This window comes from Cetorhinus maximus, chromosome 9 (assembly GCF_964194155.1).
Source record: "Cetorhinus maximus chromosome 9, sCetMax3.hap1.1, whole genome shotgun sequence".
In the NCBI taxonomy this organism is placed as follows: Eukaryota; Metazoa; Chordata; class Chondrichthyes; order Lamniformes; family Cetorhinidae; genus Cetorhinus; species Cetorhinus maximus.
In genome coordinates, this window is record NC_135887.1 from 63156698 (window position 1) to 63178731 (window position 22034).

A 22034-nucleotide genomic window follows, 5' to 3' on the forward strand; every position below is an offset into this window, starting at 1 on the left:
AATGTACATGTCCCAGCTCATGTGACCGTTTCACATGAGGGGACGTGTCATAACATTTTTTCAACACTTTATTGAACTGTTAAAACTTAAAACTAATTGCCTCAGGGAGATTTCTGCGCACCCCCCCCTCCCGCCCACACAGGGAGCGCACAGTGCTTCTGGGCGCGCGTCACGCTGGGCGGGCCTTAATTGGCCCGCCCATGTAAAACGGTGGCACGAACCCAATTGGAGGCGCTGATTGGGTCCATGCCCGCCTGTGCCCACCCATGCAAAGTCCCCCCTGATGAGGAAAATCCTACCTTGTATTTTCTTTTGCGTGATGTCCCTTTAAGAACAGAGTGGACTGAGGAGTATTTTGAAAGAGAGTTAATTGGTTTCCTGACCATGATGTCATTAATTTCCGAAAAATGCCCATGTGAACTGGTGTTGCCATGGGAATGAACAACTAAAAAGCAAAGGGTAAAATAGAAAGCTAATTGCAATGGGGTTGGATTTCAGCCTTTTTTTCTGGTTAGAACACGGTGAATTTGTGTAAAGAGAAAATAAGCAAGAGATACAAAAGTGGGAGGTGTTCTGTTGAAGGGTCATGAGGACTCGAAACATCAACTGTGCTCTTCTCCGCCGATGCTGCCAGACCTGCTGAGTTTTTCCAGGTATTTCTGTTTCTGTTTTTGTTTTGAAAATAAGCAAGGTTCTTTTCGAATGGAACGGTTTTCTGTTTGGCAGTCTTTGAACAGATCCTGATGTTGAAGCAGGACTCTGAGAATAGAGCAGAGATGGAGTTACTCTGTGTGTTATACAACTGGAAAGGACAGAACCCTGACAACAGGAAAAGTGAGGGATTATGGATCAGGGAACTCAGTCCCTGGGGATTCTGTGCCATCAGGACTGTTGTGACCTGAGAGAGAGTGCATTTGCAGATGTGTACCTTGTTGGTGGTAACCATGTCCTGGGACTTTGGATGGATTAAAGATGCTGATGAATGCAACTCAAGAGCCAAAACAATTGGATGGGAAGTGAGAGATCTTACATAGCGGAGGCCGAATTGGAGAGGCTATGAGATTGCATGTGGTCCCACATTTGTGCGGAAAGTAGTGCGAGTGCTTGTAACTGTGTGAGGCATATCGATTCTTTAAAGTGAAATTTACCTTTTTATTTGAAATAACCTTCACCTGTTAATTAATGTTTAAATTATGTTGATTTTTGTTGGTTTGCTACAGTAAAAGTTTTGAAAAATGAAACCTTGTCCAATGATTTTCTTTCTGTTGGCTTCATGGGGATCCCTTTTTAAAAAAAATGTTATCGGTCTCTACAACGATCATAACGATGTACATGTGTGTGAATGTTATGTGAGGCCTGGATTAAGCTGCAATTTCTCCTACAATCAAGTACCCTGCAAACACTCATTTGGATGGGTGGGGATCTTGAGAGGGAGAGTATACAAAGGCATTTGAAGGAGATTCAATAAATGGGGAGAATACATACTAGTGGAGGTTGTAGCTGGAATGTGGAAGATGATTCACTGTGTGGAAATATTCCACGATGATATGGAGGGTAAATGGTCTGTGGCAGGAGATTAATACAACAAATTACTTTTAATCATTGCATTTTTTCTTTTATTCTTATAATTTTTCAGTAGATACTGAGTTTAGTGGGGAACATTGTATACTTTCCAGGGCTCCTCTTACAATCTTTTAATTTTAAAAGTGCTAAATGTGGTGGGGTGGAGCCCAAAACTAGACACCATGAATATAAGATAGTAACTAATAAACCCAATTGAGGATTCAGTCAGAATGTGGAACTCACTACCACAAAGACTTTTGAGGCAAATAACATAGGTATGTTTAAGAGGAAGCCAGGTTAACACACAGGGTAGAAAGGATTAACAGGTTATACTGATAGGGTGAGATGAAGTAGAATGGGGGGAGCCATGGTGCATAAACATCAGCATTGGCCTGTTGGACTGAATGGCCTGTTTCTGTGCTGTAGATGTTTAGTAGTCTATGTAATATGTAATTTGATTCTCTGTAACTTGTTCACAGGATTGTTTCTCTATGGTGAATGTGTCCTGGTTCGGAGGAGGAAGCATGCAATCACAGTACTGGCCCATAAATAATGCTGACATTGACTCCCAGCCATTCATCATCAGTGACCTTCAGGACACCCCCACAGGTTATGGATCTGTGTTAGAGAGGTACTTCCTTGGATCAACAGGTGAGAGAGAGGACATTCTGTACACTTCATGCAAATCAAACTCTTCAAGAAATTTGGGCTTCAGCTTAACTCTCAAATCTGAACATTGGCTTGGACATTTGGTCGATCGCTGTGATAAGTCATGGCCACAAACAATGTCAGGTTGGGAGTTGGTTGCCTTCAATGCCATTACATACATCAATCTAAGCTATAGCTGAGCTTGCCTGGGGGATGGGGTAGACAAGAAATGGAGAAAGGTGCAGTCGCTACTCCAGATGGCGTCTATTCACTGTTGGTAATCCTTCAAAGATCAATGTCAGCAGTGAAAGGAGATTTATCGAGGGCTCCATGGTCTCTGTGGGAGGCCTTTCAGTTGGACCAGCCATCACCATGGATAAATCATTGCTGTCCAATCATCTTTTGGGCAACTTTTATGCCCAGTGTTGTATATTTACTCGAGAGGGTCATGATTCACACCCCTAACATCTGCCCAATTTCTATTGGTTTGCAAAAAACACTTTCCACTCCAGGAGCCTTCTCCTCAGATCTGCTCTGACCACATGAGAGGGCACAGATTTAAAGTGATTTGCAAAAGAAGCAAATGCGATGTAAGAAAAAAGTTTTTCACACAGTGAGTGCTTCAGGTCTGGAACGCACTGCCTGGAAGTTTAGTGGAGGCAGGTTCAATTGAGGCATTCAAGAGGGCATTAGATGGTTATTTAAATTGAAACAATGTGCAGGGTTACGGAGAGAAGGCAGGAGAATGGCACTAAGTCATAGTACTCATTCGGACAGTTGGTGCAGACACGATGGGCCGAATGGCCTCCTTCTGCACTGCAACAATTCTGTGACTCTGTGATTCCTGAGGCTGCTATCATATGACTTATTGACATTCCACCCCTCTATTTTGACACTCATGACTTGCTGATAATGGATTGATTGATTGTTTACATTAATAATTTATTCATATTGGATTGGAGTTCAGCTAGTAATTAGTCCAGTATTCAAGCAATTCAATAATGAAGGGTTAAATTTCTCCAGTCTCAGTATCAGAATAATCCCGGATCTGTTGTTTGCTGTTGTTGAACCAACAATCTTCCCTTGCAGTTCTGCTCAGTGCTCGCAATACGGGCTGTGAAAGAAGATTAAGTAGATGGGTAGAATCCACGAACTCTCTAGAACTCCCCTGTACTTTGTAAGGACAAAGGTGAGCACAGTTTGAGGAAAGATCATTTAGGCATCAAGCCCGCTCCTCCTAGTGACCACAAACAACCCATCCCCTTTCACACTGAAGCCCACTTCCTTTAGTCTCCTTCCACAGGTCCCATTATGGATTCTACTCACCCATTTAATCTCTTTCCACAGCAACCAGCTAGAATTCCATTCGATAATTGTTCAAATGAACAGATATTGCTCATTTAGCTTAACCATTTTTGGAGGTGAGGAAGAACCTTTACAGAATTTCTCCTTAATGATTAATTAATTGGTGCAGAGTCTATTATATGGCAGAGCGTTTATGGGCAGTACTGGTAATGACCTCATCCCAGTGTAAATAATGATCCCATCAATGGACTCTCCTCACTCCAGTTTAGGAATGCGGGAACAGCAGGAGGCTATTCAATCACTCAAGCCTTTTCCACCATTCAGTGAGATCATGGCTGATCTATATTTTAACTGCACCCACCCACCTGGATTTCATAACCATTTATATCCCTGGCTAGCAAAATTCTATCAAACTCCAATTTAAAATAATGAATTAAGCTGGTCTTTATTGCTTTCAATGGGAGAGAATTCCACACTTTGCTCCTCCTTTACATGAAGAAGTGTTTTCTAACTTCTCTCCTGAACAGCCTGGTTCTGATTTTAAGGTTCAATGACCGTGTCCTAAACTCCCCCATTGGTGGAAAACATTGTCTCCATCTAACCAATCAGTTCCTTTCAAAATCCTACAAACCACAATGAAAACATCCCTTAACTTTTTATGTTCCTGGAAGTGGAAGAGTTGATGGTCATCTTCCAAAATTCTATAGATTCTGGAACAATGCCTGCGGATTGGGAGGTGACAAATGTAACTATTTAAAAAGGGAGGGAGAGAGAAAACAGGGAACTATAGACAAGCTAGCCCTAACCGCAGTAGTGGGGAAAATGCTAGAATCTATTATAAAGGATGTGATAACTAGACACTTAGAAAACAATGGTAGAATTGAGAAGAGTCAATATCGATTTGTGAAAGGGAAATCATGTTTGACAAACCTGTTGGAGAGTTTTGAGGATATTACTAGCAGAATAGATAAGGGCGAACTGGCGGATGTTAAATAAACCAGGATGGGAGGTGTACGCATATGATCTAGCCGCACTACTCCGCAGGCTGCACTATTAATTTAAAAGTCTAATTTTCTCTCCAAAATAGCCAATTGTCTATTTCCCCTACTGGTGCCCAGAATAAAAGAGTCTTCAACTAGACTTCTTTCAACTCAGAATGATTGTTTATTATAAAATGAAACTTCTTTTTAATAAGTTGCAGGTACTGGTTAACTCACAATTGTAATCAGGAAGTATAACGATTTATCGCTTCCTAAAGAATTCCCCCAGCACACACACACACACACAGACAAACAAAGGACAAACAGATAGAGTCTCTCTGCAGAGATGGGCTTTAGAGGATGGACTTTATAAAATAAAGGATAAAGCTCGGAGGGAGGGTCTCAATGGAAGTTCTCACCAACTGTTCTCAGGTTTGCAGGTCCAAATGCAGACCAGTTACACTCAGATGAGGGCTACAGGTTGATAGCCACACACAATTGCAGGCAAGGTAGAGAGAGAGAGAGAGACAGTTAGGGTAGCCTTCCTTCCTCAGCTTATTCCCCAACAAGACTGCCTTAAAAACCTGCAGGTTCACAACTTAAGTTGTTTCTCACTCCCATGTGATTTCCAGAAGTTCCCAACCTTTGCCTTTTCAGATTTTCCCCCATCAGTTAAAGTGATTGCTGTACAAAACAAACAACCAGATCTTTCTCAAGTACCATAAAGGTCAGGTGATTCCTTTGAAGGGGCCTGCTTGCTGACAGTTTCAAGGTGAACTTATGTCCTTTTAAAAACAAGCGCAGCAAGCTATTAGGAAGGCTAATGGTGTTTGGCCTTTATTATAAGAGGATTTGAGTACAGGGGTAAGGAAGTCATGCTGCAATTGTATGGAGTCTTGGCGCGACCACACCTGGAATATTGTGTACAGTTTACTTGCTATAGAGGGAGTGCAACAAGGTTCACCAGACTGATTCCTGGGATGGCGGGATTGTTCTATGAGAAGAGATTGAGGAAACTGGGCCTGTATTTTCTAGAGTTTAGAAGAATGAAAAGTGAACTAATTGAAACATACAAAATACTTACAGGGCTTGACAGGGTAGATGCAGGAAAGATGTTTCCCCTGGCTGGGAGTGGGGGGTGTCTTGAACCAGGGGACACAGTCTCAGAGTAAGGGGCAGGCCATTTAGGACTGAGATGATGAGGAATTTCTTCACTCAGAGGGTGGTGAATCTTTGGAATTCTCTACCCCAGTGGGCTGTGGAGGTTCAATCATTGTGGAGAATGTTCAAGACTGAGATCAATAGATTTCTAGATAGGAAAGACATCAAGGGATATGGGTGTAGTGTGGGAAAATGGTGTTGATGTAGAAGATCAGCCATGATCTAACTGAATGGCGGAGCAGACTCGACAGGCTGAATGGCCGACACCTGCTACTGTTTCCTATGTTCCTGTATGAGGCAAAGCTGGGTATATGGATTTACTTCATAGATCAGGCATGTTCTAATTGAATGATGGAACAGGCTCGAGGACCCATATCTGAGCCACATTTCCTGCCTGTGCAGCTTCCTGTCATTCTGTGAAGCTGCCCACACAATATTCAAACTGAATGGATGCTAGGATCCATCACACCAGCCAACGGCCGCAGCTTCACAGGTCTGCTGGCTTCCTGCTAATTTGGGACACTTGTTATTGAGCTAGTGTCTGCAGGGATGCAAGGAACACATCAAGCTTTTAATGCAAAGGCAGGGCTCGCAAGGGAATATCGTATTTCTCTGAAACTATGACAGCCGGGCCAGTCAGCTCTTACTGATGGACAGCAGGCCTCCTTGATGACATTCCCTTGATAATGTAGAGTGGTGTTATTTTAGAAAGTTACCAGTTCGGGGAGTTGATGCTGGGAGCCCCCTATGGAGCCTCAGTTGAGAAATGCTCTGCCCAGCATGTAACTGAGCACTTCAGTCGAGGAAGGTTCCTGTTCCTGACCCCGGCCTATATCAAGTCTGTTGATCTTATGTGGAGCAGCAGCATGGGAAGGGTGGAAGATCAGGCAGGGATGATGGGGGGTGTAGGATCAGTCTTCGAAGACCCCCACCTCACAATGCTGATTGACTAAGCACAATCACTTGACTGAACTAATAGGAGAGTGAGAGGGCAACAGAGTACCCAGCATGAGGGAAAAAGACCTGGGGCAGACAACAACAAGTTGTATTTATATAGCACCTTTCACATAATAACAGATCGCAAGGAGAGTTAGAAAGCAAAATTTGACACCGTGTCATATAAGGAAATATTAGGGCAAAGAGGAAGGTTTGACAGAGTGTTTTAAAGGAGGAAAGAGAGTTTTAGGAATGGAGGGGGAATTCCTGAACTTAGAATCTTGGCTTCCAATGATGGAGTGATTAAAATCGGGAATGCTCAAAAGGTCAGAGTTAGAGGAGAGGATTGTGGAGCTGGAGGAGATTACAGAGATAGGGAGGGGAAAGACCATGGAGGGATTTGAAAACAAGGATAAGAATTTTAAAATCAAAGTGATGCTTAACCGGGAGCCTGTATAGGTCAGTGAGCACAGTGGGAATGGGAGTTGGTGCAAGTTAGGAAACAGTCAGCAGAATTTTGGATGAAACCTTGGCCGGGATTTTACGGTCCCATCGGCTGTGGGACTGGAAATTCCCACCCAAAGTCAGCGGGCCTTTGGTTGGTCTGTCAAATTTTTCATCCCACCGCGATGATTCCGGCCACAGACGGGACGGTAAAATCTCAGCCCTTGTCCTTGTCTGTTATAAAAATGTTTAAGACATATCACAAGGCTTCTCCTTGTGTTTGCTTTCTGTTCGAATGAGCTTTCAGGCTGCATCTGTCATCTTGGAATTCCCAGAATAGAAAGTCCTGCCAACAGGGCTTTACTGGAATTAGAGTATGATCAGGTGATGTGACGCACAGAAATGTGAGAGGAGGGTGGAGGCGGGGGAGGTGGGGGGGTGGTTGGGTGGGGGAGAAGCACGTACACACACACATGCACGCACACACACACACACAAACACACACAAACACAGCTGACCTAACCTCCATCAAACACAGGCCACAGTCTGTAAATCAACTCTGAGAGAGTGCAGAGTACAGAGGAACTGCAGGTCATGTAGCTTTCTATGCATTATAGACATGACACACTGAACCCAAATGATTCATCTGGCAGGTCACAGAGAGTGTGGAGATTCCACTCTGGTCAAGGTAGTAAATAGCCAAAGCATATGTGGACTAATGGGTCCAGGAACATAGGACATAGGAACAGGAGAAGGCCATTTAGCTTGTCGAGCCTGCTCCGCCATTCAATACGATCATGGCTGATCGAACACTTCAATGCCTTTTACCCACACTATGCCCATAACCCTTTATGTTATTGTTAATTGGAAATCATTCAATCTCTACCTTAAACATGCTCAATGACTGAGCTTCCACGGCCCGCTGGGGTAGGGAATTTCAAAGATTCACAACCATTTGAGTAAAGAAGTTTCTCCTCATCTAGGTCCTTAGTAGCTTCCCCCTTATTTTGAAATTGTGTCCCCTGGTTCTGGACTCCCCAAAAAGGGGAAACATCTTATCTGCATCTACCCTGCCTATTCCTTTAAGTATTTTGTAGGTTTCAATGAGATCACCTCTCATTCTTCGAAACTCTAGAGAATACAGTCCCAGTTTGCCCAATCTCTCTTCGTAAGACACTCCCGCCATCCCCGGAACAAGTCTAGTGAACCTTCGTTGCATTCCCCTATGGCAATACTATCCTTTCTGAGGTAAGGGGACCAAAACTGCACACAGTACTCCAGATACGGTCTAACCAAGCTTCTATACAATTGAAGCAAGACTTCACCACACCTGTACTCAGATCCTCTTGTGATAAAGACTAAAATTCCATTAACCTTCCTAATTGCCTGCTGTACCTGCATGTTAGCTTTCAGTGACTTATGGACAAGGACACCCAGGCCCCTTTGTACATCTACACTTTCTAATCTCTTACCATTTAGGAAATACTCTGCACATCTATTCCTTCTACCAAAGTGGATAACCTCACATTTTTCCACATTATTTTCCATCTGCCATGTTCTTGCCCATTCACTAGGTGGAATTTTCCATGCCTGTTGGCAGGTGTGATAGGTGGCGTGAGCGGACAATATGGCGCGATCGGTTTCACGACGGCGGGAAGGTCATAATTGTCCACTCAGCCCACCAACAGTGGGCCACGTTTCCTGCCATCGGTTGTGGGGAACCTCATTGTAATACATCAGTGTATCATTATCAGGCCATCTTGCCAGGCTCTTGCACCCCCACTGGATCGCCTGTCTACATCAGCGGGAAAGCACGCTGACGCGTTTCACAGCAGCACAGAGGCGAAGTGCATTTGGCGGCCTGCACTTTGGGTAAACTGGAGGTGAGTGCACAACAACATTCTGCAGAGTTCACCAGGGTCGCCTGTTGCTTTGGAGGCTTCAGGGTGTTGGGGTTAAGTGCCGCCCTGCCCGGCGGGATCAGGGGGCAAGTGCAGCCCTGCTTCTGAGGTGATCTTTGAGGGTGAGGGGGAGCGGGGGGCAAGTGCAGCCTTGCCATTGAGGTGACTTGTGAGGAGGACAAGTGCAGCCTTGCTGTTGAAGTGACTGGTGGCGAGGGTGGTGGGTGGTGGTTAAGGGCAGCCCTGTCTCTGAGGTGACTGGTGGTGGGGGGTTGTTGTGGGCAAAGGCAGCCCTGTAACTGAATATAACGCACAGGCATTTGGGGTGGGGGGGTAGTGTGGGCGAGGGAAGCGACCACACATTAAGGAAACCTGTATAAAGTGACCATTCCTCTGCAACTGAAACAGTTCAGGCGCAGCCACATTGATATGGTGGGGGTCGGGCTTCTAGCTTATCTGCCCACTCAAGCAACGCAGAGGCATCAATGTGCCAGCAGGTTCTGCAGAGCTCCCCCCTCTCCCACCCCACCCCGCCCCACCCCGCCCCACCGGCACAGATTGCAAATTCATGAGCACTTTAGTGGACTGCAGAGCAGTTGGACGACTGCACACATTGTACAATCTCCTTGCTAAAGCTGGCCGTGGAGCAGTCACTGCTGGAGATGCTCACAACCCCTTGCAATGTCAGCATCCCGGTTTGGACCAGTCTCCCTGATGGTTCAAGCTAACAGTGCAACCATGCAGCGCACTAAACTCCGACTTTCCAAGTGGTGGCCAGAGCTCTCCGGGAAGTGTTAAGGTGCCTTCACACTTAACCAGGACAGGTTCTTAGTACACCCATGCTAACCACGTGTCTCTCTCTTTCATCCTGCAGGAGGAGTACATCAGGATCATGGAGCCTGGTGAACTAGCTGTATGCCTGATGGCCTACAGAGCACAATGAAGATGGAGGAGAGAGTGACTGAGGCTCCAGGCTGCGCAGAGGCAGGAGCAGCAACCTCTGGAAGAAGTGACGGCTGGGGTTCCCGCACAAGCCGCCCAAGAGCCACAGCGAGCCATGGCTGGTTGGCGTCTAGTGACACCCAGGGTCTATAAATGCCACCTTTCATTCTTGCAGATGACCAAGAACCAGTGTCGCAGAAGACGGCGCATGTCCAGGGAACAGGTCGCTCACATCTGCCAGTTACTGCAGGATTTGGCACCACAGGGACATGGAGGGCACCCACTGGCAGTGGCTGTGAAAGTAACCGCGGTGCTCAATTTCTATGCCAGTGGCTCCTTTCAGGGCTCCACAGGTGATTTCTGTGGGATCTCTCAAGCCTCCACCCACAAATACACCCATGAGGTCATGGATGCCATCTTCACGAGGGCACACAACTTTGTGCATTTCGTCCAGGACCAGGACAGCCAGGATGCAAGAGCGATTGGATTTTCCCAGATCTCGGGTTTCCCGCAAGTGCAGGGTGTGATTGACTGCACTCATGTGGCGCTTAGATCTCCGTCGCTGCACTCGGTGGACTACATCAGCTGCAAGGGGTTCCATTCGCTGAATGTGCAGCTGATGTTCAACCATCAGAAACGCATCCTGCAGGTGTGCACACGGTTTCCAGGGACTGTGCATGATGCCTACATCCTGAGTTGATCACTGATCCCTACAGTCTCCCAGGGTCCACAGAGGTTGCAGGGTTGGCTCCTCGGGGACAAGGGCTGATGACATCCGTGTGGCAGCCTCAGACTGCAGCAAAGCGACGCTATAATGAGGCTCATGCTGCAGCTTACAATTTGGTGAAGCAGACCATCGGGATGCTCAAGATGAGGTTCCGGTGCCTGGACCGGTCTGGTGGAACCTTGCAATGCAGTCCGCAGAGGGTGTCACACATCGTCATCATCTGCTGTGCCCTTTACAGCCTGGCACTCCAACAGGGAGACGAGCTGGTTGAAGAGGAGATGGAGGAGCTGCAAGTTTCCTCTGATGAATAGGACACCAACGGGGATGAGGCTGAGGAGGTCCTTGGAGGCAACGATGACGGGGATGAGGCCCTCGCACTGGCTAGACGAGGCAGGCGTGCTCGGGAGGCCCTCATAGCTGCCAGATTTGTGGAGGATGATGGTGACATGCAGTGAGGTGTCCCCATAGTTCTTCACATTGCAGCTGTGAACGTTTGACTCCTGTTTGGCTTATGCTGGCGCAAAATCCCTCTGTGATAATGCTCCTGTCATGGAGATGCATTGGAGGCCCTGATAGTCGCTCAATTGCAGGAGTATAATGACGACATGCATTGAGGACACTCCATGAATCTTCACACAGCCTCTGAGAATGCCTGACTCCTGTCTAGCCAGGGGCAGCTCGCTTGCATTCTGTGAGCTTGTGCTCAGAGTCATATCATAGAGATGCAGCCATGGAACTTTAGAAGCACCTGACCCTTTGTCCGCCTTCAGTACCTGAGCCCTCAGGAGCTGGAGCACAGCATCAGTGGTCACAGGTGCTGAAGAGATGGAGGCCAGCCCCTCCATAAAGATGCTGAGAGCACACAGAGAGAATGAGTGAACTCTGTGGTGCCTGCCCACTACGTTCTGGCAGCAATGACCAGCACCACCGATGTGGAGGAATCATTAATGTCTCCAGGGAGTGTGAGGCTGGACCATCACTTTGGTCTGAAGGCTGCATAGAGCACAGCGAGGAGGCCCTGGTCTGAGACACCCGCATATCTTGTGCAGAAAGGTTTCACATCTGAGTGACAAGAACACTGCTGATCAGAACAATAGGCAGGGAGGTTATGGACAATAGTGAACAGTCTGTACAAGTGATTAATACCCGTGCCCAGGCTATGCAACTAATTCTCCTTAATTGTCCTAACCCTGCCGCTATGTCTTGGTGCTCCCCAGACATCCACAGCAGAGGTGGAGGCAGCCTGCTGACTGCAACGCCCTGTCTGTGATGACTTTGGCAGGCATCCTCTGAAGGGCCAAAACTTGGAGGGCCCTGACCTGCTTTCAAGCTCCTGTGCGGCAGTGGCACCCTCCTCGGCCTGTGGAGCTAGAGCTGCTGAGGTCACAGGAAGAGGGAAGTCGGATGGGCCGATGCTCTTGGAGTCACCTGGATGGATGGGCCCGGAGTGTGCACCTGTGGATTCTCTTCCCAATGGGTGCCCGTGGGCCCCAGGCTGCCTCCTTGAGGAGCAGGGTATCTGGAGTGAGATCGAGCTGCCCAGCACCCCTTTTGCGTCCACACTGTTGGAGGCCAGCTATGGTATCTGATGTCCTGGACCAAGGTCTCCATGGCGGCTGCTATCCTGCCAGTGTTGACCTCGGTGCTTTGGCATGCCGGCGCTATCACCTCAGCCTGAAGGCGGACGGACTCCTCCATCGTGCCTTGCAATCTGAGGAGTGCAATGGACATCCCTTCCTGATGTTCCTGAGCTTGCCTTTGCAGCTGCAGCAACTGTGACGTGACCGAGTCCAGAGGCTCATCATCTGACTCAGACTCAGCAATGTTCTGGCCTCCAGCAGTCCTCCAAGTGCCAGACACCTTGGAAGTCCCTGCTGCCACCTGCAGTGGATCAGACAGTGCGATGTGCTCACCAGATTGTGATCCCGGGGTTACTCTAAAGCTAGGTCCCATCGAGGTGTGTGTCCCTGCGCTGTTGGAGGGTGTGGGTGAGCACTGTGATGGGACTTCAGGGAGGGTGCCTCCAGCTTCCTCTTCAGAGGTTTCTTCGGGGCTTGATTGGAGGCTCTGGGTCATGGACTCTGCCAGCTGTTTGGCAGAAGTGCCTGCGAAAGCAAGGGGAGATAATTAGTCCATGTGAGTGGCCTGTGAAACAGGACACATCACTCACAGCATGGTTGTCTGATGGATGTTGCATTGCTGGACCCTCACTTGATAGAACAGTGCTGACCTTACCAGCACAGGACTAGGATTACCACCGGCCAGCTGGATGACTCTGTTTTCAAAGACTGTGAGGACCTTGATTTCGGGCATTCCGCCACTGGTCTGCGACCTCTCTTGTTGTGTGCCAGCTTGTCCTGCATGGATAGAGATGGAGAAGGTGTAAGCAGGATGCCTGCCAGGCCAGATGACAAGTGTGCCTGGCCTGTGTGGGTGTTGAGTGGTCCCATGGACAGGATGAGGACAATGACGGTGAGTGTGAGAGAGTGAATGGTGATGTCCCTTGAACCGACAGTGAGTGAGGGCCCTGTGGATGTGTGATGGGCTTGTGAGTGTGTGAGCTGAGTGATGAGATGAGTGACTTAGGCTGGCGAAATGGAATGGATCATTCATCTTGCGGCACTGGGTGGCTATCCTCTTTTGCAGGGCGATGGCATTGACCACCGTTACCATCGCCTCTCAAGCCAGGCTAGTGCTGTTCCTGCCCATCCTGCGGCCAGAGCTGGGGTAGAGGACATCCCAGTGGGTCTCCACAGCATCCAGAAGTCACTTGAGAGACGCGTAGCTGAACCTGGGGGCTACAGTCCTCTTAATTTCAGGGCCATGTCTTCCGTGCAGCAGTGGTGAGCTGGAAGCACCGAGATGTGTGCCTGCGGCTGGACTTTAAACATGGCGCCCGGTGTGGTGCAGCGGCAGGGTGATGGTGGGCAGACGAATGAGAGCCCACCCACTATGGCAACAGCGTGTTTCCCGGGAGTGCATAAATAATGAGGCGGGTTGGGAATGATATGGCGTGAAAACCCGCCATTGCGGCCGGCGGGTAGAACGTCGTTTTACCTGCCCGCTACCGCACTTCATACAAATTTGGGAAAATTCCACCTATTAAGTTTGTCCAAATCCTCCTGCAGCCGCTTTACATCTTCCTCACAACACACATTCCCGCTTAGCTTTGTATCATCCGTGAACTTGGAAATATTACATTTGGTCCCCACATCTAAATCATTGATATATATTGTGAACAGCTGGTATCCTGCTAATCACAGCCTGCCAACAGAGAATGACCTGTTTATTCCTACTCTCTGTTTTCTGCCTGTTAGTCAATCCTTAATCCATGCCAGTATATTGCCTCCTATCCCATGTGCTTTTATTTTGCTAATCAACCTCCTGTGGGATACTTTATCAAAAGCCTTCTGAAAATCCAAGTATACTACGTCCATCGACTCTACTTTTTCAATTTTGTTAGTAACATCCTCAAAAAAATCCAACAAGTTCGTCAAACATGATTTCCCCTTTGCAAATCTCTGCTGACTCTGCCCAATCAGATCATGATTATCCAATTATCAATTTATCACATCCTTTATAATAGATTCTAGTATTTTCCCTACTACTGATGTAAGGCTAACAGGTCTGTAGTCCCCTGTTTTCTCTCTCCCACCCTTCTTAAATAGTGGGATGACACTTGCTACCTTTCAATATTCAGGAACCATTCCAGAATCTATAGAACGTTGGAAAATGATCTCCAATGCATCCACTATCTCTATAGCAACCTCTTTCAACACTCTGGGGTGCAGAATATCAGGTCCCAGGGACTTATCAGCTTTCAGTCCCATTAATTTCTCCAATTCAGCCTTCTCATGCTAATTTCCTCCAACTCCTCATTCTCCCCAGCCCCTTGGATCTCTAAATCTGGGAGATTTCCTGCATCTTTCCCAGTGAAAACAGACACAAAAAAGTCATTTAGCTTCTCCCCCATTTCTCTATTCCCCATTATAAATTCTCCTGACTCTACCTGTAATAGACCCACATTTGTCTTAGCAAAATGCTTCCTTTTTACATACTTATAGAAGCTTTTACAGTCCGTTTTTATGTTTTTTTGCTAGATTGCATTCATATTCTATTCTCCCTTTCTTTACCAGTTTCTTGGCCTTCCTTTGCTATATTCTAAAATCCTCCCAATCCTCAGGTTTACTACTACTTCTGGCAACTTTATAAGCCTTTTGTTTTAATCTTATACAATCCTTAACTTCCTTTGTCAGCCACGGTTGACTGCCTTCTTTGGGGTTTTTGCACCTTAAAGGAATGTATAGGTACTGTAAGCTATGTAATAGTTATTTTAAGACTACCCATTGCCTATGTACAGTTGTACCATTTAATGTATTTTCCCAATCCACCTCAGCCAATTTGTTCCTCGTGTCTTCATAATTTCCTTTATTCAACTTTAACACCCTTGCTTCAGAGTGAACTATCTCACTTTCAAACATAATGTAAAATTCTATCATATTGTGGTCACTCATCCCTAAAGGCTCTTTCAAACAAAATTATTAATTAGCCCTTTTTCATTACATAATACTATATCTAAAATAGCCTGTCCTCTAGTCTGCTCCACAATATACTGCTCTAGAAAACCATCCCAACCACACTCCAGAAACTCGTCTTTCACAGCATTAGTGCTCAAGTGGTTTACCCAGCCTATATGCAGATTGAAGTCACCCATGATTACTGTATTGCCCATGCTATATGCTTCTCTCATCTCCTGACTAATACCATGCCCCACACTATCACTACTGTTTGGTGACCGATAAACAACTCCAATCAATGTCTGCTGTCCTTTGCTGTTTCTTAGCTCCAACCAAACAGGTTCCACACATTGTTCTTCCGATCTGAGATGCTCCCTTACTAATGCACTGATCCCAACCCTTATTATCAGCGCAACCCCACCTCCTTCCCCTTCTTGTATGTCCTTCCTAAATGTCGAATATTTTTGAATATTCACTTCCCAGTCTTGGTCACCATGCAGCCATGTTTCTGTAATGGCAATTATATCATACCCGTTTACCTCCATTTGTGCTTTTAGATTATCTACCTTATTGCGAATGTTGTGTGCATTCAGGTAGAGCGCCCTTAAATTTGTCTTTTTAACATCATTCCGCATTCGAAGCATACTCAATGCTCTGCTTTGTTTCTTCGGCCTTCTAGTCTCACTACTACTTCCTGTTACCGACTTTACTTTCTTCCAATTTGGGCCACCCCTCAGGTTCCCACCCCCCTGACAAGATAGATTAAACCTACCCCAACAGCACTAGCAAATCTCCCTGTGAGTATATCAGTCCCAGTCCTGTTAAGATGTAACCCGTCCAGCTTGTATAAGTCCCACCTGCCCCAGTACCAGTCTCAATGCCTCATAAATCTGATTCCCTCCCTTCTACGCCAGTTTTCCAACCACGTATTTAATCGATCTATCCTCCTATTCCTATGCTCACTAGCACATGGCATTGGGAGTAATCCTGAGATTACTGATCTTGAGATCCTGTTTTTAATTTCCCTCCTAACTCCTTGAAATCTGCTTTCAGGACCTCATCCCTCTTCCTACCTATGTCGTTGGTACCAATGTGGAGCATGACTTCTGGCTGATTCTCCTCCTGAGATTAAAGCCTGAGTCCTGTGCTTTTGTGCCCAAGGTCAGCCAGAATTCTGCTAACGATCTGTGACTCCCGTTGGAAGGTCGAGTGAGGACAGGCAGTGATCCTCAATGTGGTCTATTAGCTCGTCAAATGTTCATGGTTTTCGTTCCCCCATGAAGAATGTTTCCTGGACTGAGACTGACAGCAGTGGGATTATACCCCAGTGGGGCAGGGTGCTGGGGATGGGGGAAGGACGAGATCTGTTTTTACCTCTGTTACTTTTTGTGTGTGTGTGTGTCTCTCTCTGTTGTTAGGTGTGGCTGTGCGAGTTCATCAGGAAGTCCCGTTGCACGTTGGGATTACCAGCAGGAAGTGGCTATGCCTGGGAATTCCACCCAGCACAGAGATGGTGCCTCTGAGGTACACAGTGTGTGTCAGTGACAGCCTCACAACAGTCCACCAGCAAGTCGGAAGTATGATCCCTGCAGCCCAGTCTGCCCTCCCAGACACCAGTATCTTACAGTAAGAGGCAACACTCTGAAACTTCTCTTCACCATGAGTAGATCCTCCTGTGGCATTGCTTGTTCAAATCTTTGCTATTTTGTTTGGTCAGAATGGCCCCTTTTTTTAAACAAAACCACCACTGTTCAAAAACATCACTAAGCAGATTGGGTTTTTATAAAAGAATAGCAGGATCTGTTGGGCAGAATGGAGGCAAAAGCATTGAATGTGGGTGAAAGAGCTGGAAACAGGGTAGTTAGAAATGAGAGAGGTTGTGGGACAAAGAGAGGAAGACTGAGTGTTCAAGAGAGATCAGGGAAAAAGGAAAATGGGGTATTAACCAGGAAGAAAGACTTGGGATAGCTGAATATAGAAAGTACAAAAGCAAAATACTGTAGGTGCTGGAAATCTGAAATCAAAACATAAAATGCTGGAAATACTCAGTAGGTCTGGCAGCATTAATGGAGAGAGAAACAGAGTTAATGTTTCAGGTTGCTGCTCCTTCATCAGAACACAGGACTAGAAAGTACAAAATTGGTCTAAAAAAGAGAATATAACGGACAAAGGTGAATTCTGAGAATAGTATAGTGGCTAACTACAGGGAAGCCAAAAGACTCTTGTAAACATTTAAATGCTAACAGGTTAGTCAAAGGAAGGGTAGGCTGATTAATGAACATAAAGGGACAGTGGCAGTGAGTGCGGAGAGGGGGTAACTGGGAATTAGAGAGAGAGGGGGTAACTGGAAATTAGGGAGGGGGTAACTGGGAATTAGAGAGAAAGAGAGAGGGGGTAATCGGGAATTAGAGAGAAAGAGAGAGGGGGTAATCGGGAATTAGAGAGGGGATAACTGGGAATCAGAAAGGGTGGTAATTGGGAATTAGAAAGAGGGAACCCACCTTGGTTCCGTAACCTTTAATATCCCTGCCTAAAAAATGTCTATCAATCGTAGTTTTATAATTGACCCCCTGCCCCCTCATCCCCTCCACCTCCCCACCAAGCCTCAACAGCTTTTTGGGGAAGAGAGTTCCAGATTCCCACGACCCTGTGTGTGAAAGAGTACTTTCTGAATGGCCTAGCTCTCGTTTCCCTTGTTCTGGACCATCCCTCTATCGGAGAGCAATGCTGAATGCTAGCCTTCACCTGAGCTCCCAGACAGACATGTTAGTACAGGCCTCCTCACCCCATTTCCCTGGTTGTGTCATGCTGCTGTCTCATCAGCACATTGGTTCGTAGCTAGGTCGCACTTCCTGTGACTCTTGACAGCCCTCCATGATTCAGAATGCTGGTCTGCACTGAGTTGGAATCAGCCCCTCCACCTCCCTACTTAATACCCAGTTCCGGATTCTTTCCCCAACCCCCTCCTCAACAACAAATTCCAATTTCTTTAACATAGCAAATTGTCCCAAGGAGCTTTAGAGGTGTTAACAAACAAAATTTGACACTGAGTCACATAAGGAGGTAGTGGACCAGATAACCTAAAACTTGGTCAAAGAGGTAGATTTTAAGGAGCTTCTTAAAGGAGGGAAGTGAGATAGAGAGGTTTAGTTAAGGAATTCCAGAGCTTAAGTCTGAGGCAGCTGAAGGCAGAGCTACCAATGGTGGAACAAGTAAAATCAGGGATGCTCAAGAGGCTGGACTTGACAAAGCAGAGAGATCTTAAGGATCTGTCAGGCTGTAGATTACACAGAGAGTGAATGGTCAGGCCATGGGGGAACTTGAACGCAAGGATGAAAGTTGTAAAATTGAGGCGTTGCTTAACTGTGAACTAATGTAGGTCAGCAAGCACTGGGATAACAAGTGAACTGGACATGGTGCAAGTTCGGACATGGGCAGTAGAGTTTTGGATGACCTTAAGTTTGCAGAGAATAGAATGAGGGCGGTCAGCCAGGAGAGTGTTAGAATAGTCAACTCCAATGGTAACAAAGGCATGAATGAGAGTTTCGGCAGCAAATGAACCAAGAGAGGGGCAAAGTATGGTGATATTCTGGAGGTGGAAATGGGGCGTTTTTAGTAACAGTGCATGCATTTGGTTGAAGCTCACCTCTGGGTAAAATATGACAACAAGATTGCAAACTGCCTGGTTCAACCTCAGACAGTTGTGAGGGATGCAGTCAAAGCCAAAGAAACAGAGTTTGTGACGGCCTGAAAACAAATGGCTTCAGCCTTCCCAGTATTGAACTGGAGGAAGTTTCTGTTCATCCAGTACTGGATGATAGATAAGCAGTCTGATCATTCAGAGAGTGGTGGTGAGGTAAAGCTGGGTGTCATCTATGTACATGTGGAACCTGGCATTGTGGTTTCAGATGATGTCGCCAAGGAACTGCATGTAGATGAGAAATTGGATGGGGCCAAGGATAGACCCTTGGGAGATACCAGAGGTAACAGTGCAGGAGCAGGAAGAGAAGCCACTGCTGGATTTTCTGACTATGATTAAATAGATAAGAATGGAACCAGGCCCACCCAGCTGGACGACAGTGGAGAGGAGTTCGGAGGGGTTTGTGTGGTCAACTAAGTCAAATGATGCAGACAGGTCAAGAAAGACGAGGAGGGAAAGTTTATCTTTATCAAAGTCACATGGGATGTCACTTGTAACTTTGGTGAGAGCTGTTTCACTACAGGCAGGGGCAGAAATCTGATTGGGGGGAATCAAACGTAGATTTGGGAGGTGACAACATGTTCAAGGATTGGAGGGGAAGGGGAGGTTGAAGATGGGGTAGTAGCTTGCAAGGTCAGAGGAATTAAGGGTTGTTTTTTGAAGAGAAGGGTGATGATGGCATATAATTGTTCCATACCAATTTCCCTCTCTTTCCACTCTTTGTTCAACACCACCTTCCTCTCTCTTCATCCTCTCTCTCTCTCTCCAATGCCAAGTTCCAACCTTCCTCCTCCCTCTCTGTTTAATACCGCCCTCCCCTCTCTCTCAAATACCCAGTTTGCTCTCTCCCTCCCACCTTGCTCTCTCTCTGTTTAATACCTAGTTCTCTCTTCCACCTCTTTCGGTCTCTCTCTTTCTTTCTTTGTTTAATACCTAGTTGTCCTCTCTTCACCTGACCTCTCTCTTCATTAAAATGGAGAGATTGTGTTTAGTTTTGTTCTGGTTGATGAAAAGTGTTTCTTTGCTCCTCCTGAATGCAGATTTCCTTTCTGGAGGTTACAGAAAGCTGCTGATGTGGTCCAGAGAGTCGAGCACAACCTGAAGTCATTGTCCAACAAACTGAAGCAGCATCGGCTAGGAGACGGAGTGATAGATCTCAATGAGCAATCGACACAGCTGCTGTTTGGAGAGGTATAAGAGCCCTCTGTCTGAACCCACTTGGAGCAATGTGAAGTGATTCATTTTGGTAGGAAGAACATGGAGGGACAATATAAATAAAGGGTACAACCCTAAAAGGGATGCTAAAATTGAAAATCTGAAACTTCACGTTAACTCCATGCTCTCCTTCTGTAGTTATCATCTAATAGTCACAAACCATTTTTTACACTGAGACATTTGGGGAGTAGAGTGATTCGTCAGAATCATCGTCTGAGATCTTTCCAGCAACTATCTTTATAGGCTTGCTTTTCTTCTTTCCAGAAAACAACTTGCAAAGTGATTTTGCTTCTTGTTGTTAGAGCAGTGCTTTCTCCACACTGGACATGCTTCCTTTACTTGTGTGTGGTGTCCTCCTTAATATTTACACCCAGTACTCTGGCCTCAATCTTTCTACTGATCCTTCTGTAAATAGTTTTTCTTTTTCTCCATTGTCTTGTGCTTGGAAAGCCTGAACTGCCTCTTAGCAGAGTGCAAAGCCTTGTCAATTCTCCCATCAATACTCTTCAGCTGATGATTAACCCCTTCAGAGCTTCTACATATATTAGCAGCTTTCTTGAGAGTAAATTTCTCTTCTCTCAGCAGACATGATCTCTTGTTTCTAAGATAATCCTATCTCAGGTCAGATCATCCTTCAGTTGCTCAAACTCTCAAAATTCAGCTAGACGTCTCAGTGCTGTCACATCAATATTCTCCCCATCTTCTTGAGCTCTGGTGTTGAACATGTAATGTTCATAAGTAACATTAATGAGGGCTCAAAGTGGGTCTTCACAGTCTCCAACATTTCACAAGACTAGCTTTTTCTGCTCCTCAGTGAGGTCTTGAGTGCAATAAATTTTGTAACACTCTTTCCCTAGCACTGATAACAGAGTTAATAATCTTATTTGTTCAGGTTTCTTGTTTAACTCAGGTAACTCTGTAGTTCTGCATTGAGATGGGAAGAATTTCCAATTCATTCTCAAATCACCTTTCATCCCTATAGGGGCAGGTACTGGAATATTCAAAGCCATTCTGACTCACCCAGCAATCAATGTTCTGTACAAAGAACTTTGAACTTTGCAGACTGAACATTTAATTATTCTCTGCTGATTCTTACAGCAGCTTAGCTCCTACAGCTGTCAAAATCTACTGAAATTCAGCTGTCCATGCCTGACACCATGGTTCATGTTGTGCGTAAAAATGGCTTCTGCTTAAAGCCTTTGCCCAAGATGACTTTACAGGTCACGTGGTAATGGCAAGCCATAGTACACAAGAGACACAGTGCACAAAGGCATTTCTCCAAACAACTTTGGCTCTGCTCCAAGTGAAGGCCTTGAGATCTAGGCTACCACCCCCCCCCCTCCCCCGACCAGGTGCAGGCCTCTCCCCAGAGCTCTCTCCAAGCCCAGGCCCCTGCCAATGCAGCCCCCTCTGCAGGTGCACACCTTTCTCCAGATCCAGGCCCCTGCCCAGGCCGTTCCCCAAGTGTAGGCCTCACTCCAGGCCCAGGCCAACTTCCAGGCCTCTCTCAAAGGTTGCCGTTCTCAGACCTTCCGACCATCAAGCTGTCTGGAGAAATAACTGGGAACTCTCAAGGCCAGTCTGCAGTGAGAACTGGTGGGTAGAGGGAAACTTGAGTGAAGAATGGTCAGACACTGCTGATGAATGCTGGCTGGTAGTGACAGGCCTGCTGTCTCATATAACATTATTGGTGCCTGCCAGGGAGTAATTCAGAATATCAGTGCTACTGGAGCAGCCTGACTCAGTATCAACAGAGGGTCAAAGAGAAGGCCTTTACTTTACTATAAATGCTCTGTGAATGCTGAGACCAGTGATTTTCACATATGTCTACAGGGAGGATGATCTTTGGAACAGATGATCCTCACTCACTCACCATGTATGATAGTCTGTACAGCTGAGTCTACAAGTGGTTTCATGAGCCAGCTGACATATACAGACAGCCCTGGGCTCTTCATAGGATTGGCTCTCTGCCCAAGTTCATTTCTGGTAACATTT

General features: G+C 46.3%; 1 protein-coding gene across 1 annotated transcript in view; it reads left to right on the forward strand.

Annotated features, from left to right (window-relative positions):
- The window catches only part of LOC144685056 (SITS-binding protein), a 228798-nt gene that overhangs the window by 44153 nt on the left and 162611 nt on the right, over positions 1-22034 (forward strand). Inside the window, exons 2-4 of the mRNA XM_078549590.1 lie at positions 2043-2214; positions 16543-16750; positions 19865-20015. Of these exons, the coding sequence (XP_078405716.1) occupies positions 2043-2214; positions 16543-16750; positions 19865-20015 (531 nt within the window). The remainder of the gene's footprint in view (positions 1-2042; positions 2215-16542; positions 16751-19864; positions 20016-22034) is intronic.